At 43.8% G+C, this 3,533-nt stretch overlaps 1 protein-coding gene across 1 annotated transcript; it reads right to left on the bottom strand.

Annotated features, from left to right (window-relative positions):
• Nucleotides 1–1,295: 1,295 nt before the first annotated feature.
• On the bottom strand, nt 1,296–3,134 carry SARC_08069 (hypothetical protein; the record flags this gene model as incomplete). The annotated part of the gene is made up of 3 exons (XM_014297969.1): nt 1,296–1,419; nt 1,587–1,765; nt 3,042–3,134. The coding sequence occupies 3 exons, from the start codon at nt 3,132–3,134 to the stop codon at nt 1,296–1,298; spliced, it is 396 nt and encodes a 131-aa protein (XP_014153444.1).
• Nucleotides 3,135–3,533: the final 399 nt, after the last annotated feature.

Raw genomic sequence — 3,533 nt, 5'->3', positions numbered from 1 at the left:
TACATTTCTAATCTAGAATAGATGCTATACCTTTTGAAAAGAAACCTTCAATCCAAAGCTAAATGCCATGCGTAGTAGCGCGTGTAGACAGATGAGTCAGTCGGCATTGAGTGTATCGTCCCGTTTCTCATACCGCTTTTGAATTGTTTCCCATTCCTAAACGCTCAGCGAAACATGCCAAATAGATTTCGCGTACGAAATACCAAATTTGAAGTCAGGGAAGATATCGGTACGTAACTTTTCATTGTACGCATCGAGTAGCTATCAACGTGCATACAAACGCCAACATGTGTGGATATTACTTATATATGAAACCTAATCGGTTTAAGATTTTTTGTTGTTGTTAGTACATGTACATACACGCATATATATATGTATATTTCTATATGTATATATACATACCACATTGTCCCCGTCAATATGGGTCCGCAAACAATGCACCCACCAGCGGTCTCTGTACGTATATGCTTGCTTGTGTCTGTGCGGAGAGATTCTTACATCCATACACGTTTGTGTATCTTCTCATAGGTGGTTTGGTAAATTATTCCGAGATATCTATATCTAAGTTTGAAAAGAGATGGTGTAGTGGTTCAGCTAGTGCAATGAATCTTGTTTGTGTCTAGAACGGTTCCCTGTGTATATTTCCACGTGGTGTCAGTGGTGTCAATTTGACAGTTTGTGCTGTATGCTGCCGAACCATCTGTTGCTTATCTCAGGTGCAGACAACGTATAATTTTAGTCACCTAATCCAACGATATCACCTAGCACATATACTGTGTGTTGTGCCACAAATAAAGCGAGCACCTGATATCAATGCACATCCAATAGATTCATCTATTCCCATATTTGGGCATTGTTCTATTAATAGCGCGAGGTGGTGGTGGTCGATCCCGTGTCGCGGCTGGTGCTGATAGATTTCTGGGAAGATATAATGATTCTGTCCGCCAGAGACTTTGTGAACATGCACCGAATTCAAGATGAGCGTCTCGACAGAGATGCCAAGCTGCTGCAAACCGCAACCAGGTGTGTGTGTGTGTTTGTGTGTGTGTGTGTGTGTGGTGGGTGGTGGTGGTGTGTGTGTGTGGTGGTGTGTGGTGTGTGTGTGTGTGTGTGTGTGTGTGTGTGTGTGTGTGTGTGTGTGTGTGTGTGTGTGTGTGGTTGTGTGGTTGTGTGTGTGTAGGTGTGATTGTATCCATGCGCCGGCGTTTGTATCTATGCGTGTGTATGTTCGTGCCTATATGTGTGCCTGTTTTAGCATACATGTGTGTGTGTGTGTGTGTGTGTTTGGGGAAAACCTACTCGTACTCTAAAACATTGGTGAGCCAAAATAATATACCCGTCACCATTGCAACACTCTTGCTACAGAAAGCGCCAGATGTCTCATACCATATACCTACCACCCCACACAGCACCACCGTACTGCTGTCAACGTAGATGACAACTTTGGCAAACGACACTTACGTACGGAGATGGTAGAGAGAGACATGCTTATATCCACATTCTGTGCATGAACAGTCTATACCCACACCTCGGCTGTCACAACCAATCCCTCGTACCACAGATTACACTACCAGTCTCACACATACCATATATGGGCCACATCACGCAGCACTAACATGTCAGTGTCAAAGTAGATGACACGCTTGACATCTGGCATTTGCGAGGGCAAGAATATGCGCTGGGTGGCACACTGCTTGAAGACACTGGACCAGTACGGATCCACCTCCACTTCATATAAAGTGTAGGTAAGCTCCTTCTTCACAAACTGTTGTGCATAGCAACGGGTATGGGTGTTGTTAGTCGTGATGTGCATAGCAACCGGTATGTGTGTTGTTAGTCGTGATGTGCATAGCAACCGGTATGTGTGTTGTTAGTCGTGTTGCTGAGTGGTGTAGGTGAGCTCCTTCATCATTAACTGTTATCCAGTTGAATGGAAGTATGTCTTGTCCCACGTGAGGTCGTACACTCTACGCAAAGCGTAGGTATGCTTTCAGGTTATATATATATATATATTCTTCCACGCACACACACATATATATAAAGTGTAGGTATGATTTTAGGATATATATATATATATATATATATAAAGTGTAGGTATGCTTGTATGCGTCTGCTGCTTTGTTACATGGTCATGTACTTGTGTATTTTCGCATGTGCCTGGTGATATATTCATTGGTGACTTGATCAGACATACACGGTGGACATAGGTAATAGGTGGGTTTAGGGTTTTAGGGTTTAGGGTTGTAGGGTTGTAGCGGTGGTCAGGGCTTAGGGATTCATCACCTGGAGTAATGGGTTAGTATTAAGCAGAAGTTGCTCAACCCTGTGTTGGTTACGCCAAGTCGTATGACTCGATGCGTGGGTTTTAGGGTTTATGGTTTTAGAGTTTTGAGACCCACTTGCACTGGAGCGTTGTATGCGGACGAGGGCTTACACTCTAGGCCATAATCGGTCGAGAGACAAAATACCTACCTTCTTTTCATTAGAAGGAGAAGGAACGTTAAAATTGACGTTCACACATCTCCACAATCAACAGCAGCATGGACGCGTGCGTACGTATCAGAGAGCTTGATTGTACGACAAAACGTAGGACAAATTAAGGCAAGACTCTGGGAAAAATACAACACGCGTGACAAACTACCACGACATGTGACAGAATACGACAATACGAGTGAGAAATAACAAGTTGTGACAGAATACGACAATACGAGTGAGAAAATAACAAGTTGTGACAGAGTACGACAATACGAGTGAGAAAATAAGTTGTGACAGAATACGACAATACGAGTGACAAAATAACAAGTTGTGACGGAATACGACAATACGAGTGACAAAATAACAAGTTGTGACAGAATACAATTCGAATGATAAACTGCCACAACTTGCGACAGAATACGACAATTCGAGTGACAAAATACCACAACGTGTGACAGAATACGACAACACGGATAATAAGATATATGCCCCCTGTGTGACTCGTTCAAATAATGTGACGAAATCCTGCCGTTTCAGTAACAATTTACCAGAACATATACACTCACCTTGTGAGACTGCTCCAAAAAGTGGGACAAAATCTGACCGTTCTGGCCGTTGTAGTGGATGTGCACGTGCAGTAGGGGGTGCGTAGTAGTCATGAGCACAGACCGCAGAAATACCGTAGCATCGCGGTGAAAGCCGTCTCCACACACAGCCAAAGCCACGTGTACAGTCTCGTTCTTAGGCACTTGTGCCTATACGACCAGTCATGGTAATACAAACAGATGTGCTGGTGTTAGTATAGTCTCAGACAGCCACGTGTACAGTCTCGTGCTTAGGCACTTGTGCCTATAGGACCAGCCATGGTAACGCAAACAGATGTGCTGGTTTTAGTATAGTCTCAGACAGTCACGTGTACAGTCTCGTGCTTAGGTACTTGTGCCTATACGACCAGCCATGGTAACGCAAACAGATGTGCTGGTGATAGTATAGTCTAAGACAGTGCTCTCGGATGATGGTACAGTCATAAAGAGGTGGCAGTTGTTTGTGTACGGTTT

This window comes from Sphaeroforma arctica, assembly GCF_001186125.1.
Source record: "Sphaeroforma arctica JP610 unplaced genomic scaffold supercont1.690, whole genome shotgun sequence".
In the NCBI taxonomy this organism is placed as follows: domain Eukaryota; class Ichthyosporea; order Ichthyophonida; genus Sphaeroforma; species Sphaeroforma arctica.
The sequence above is the reverse complement of the archived record's forward strand: the minus strand, read 5'-3'. Positions and strand labels throughout refer to the sequence as shown.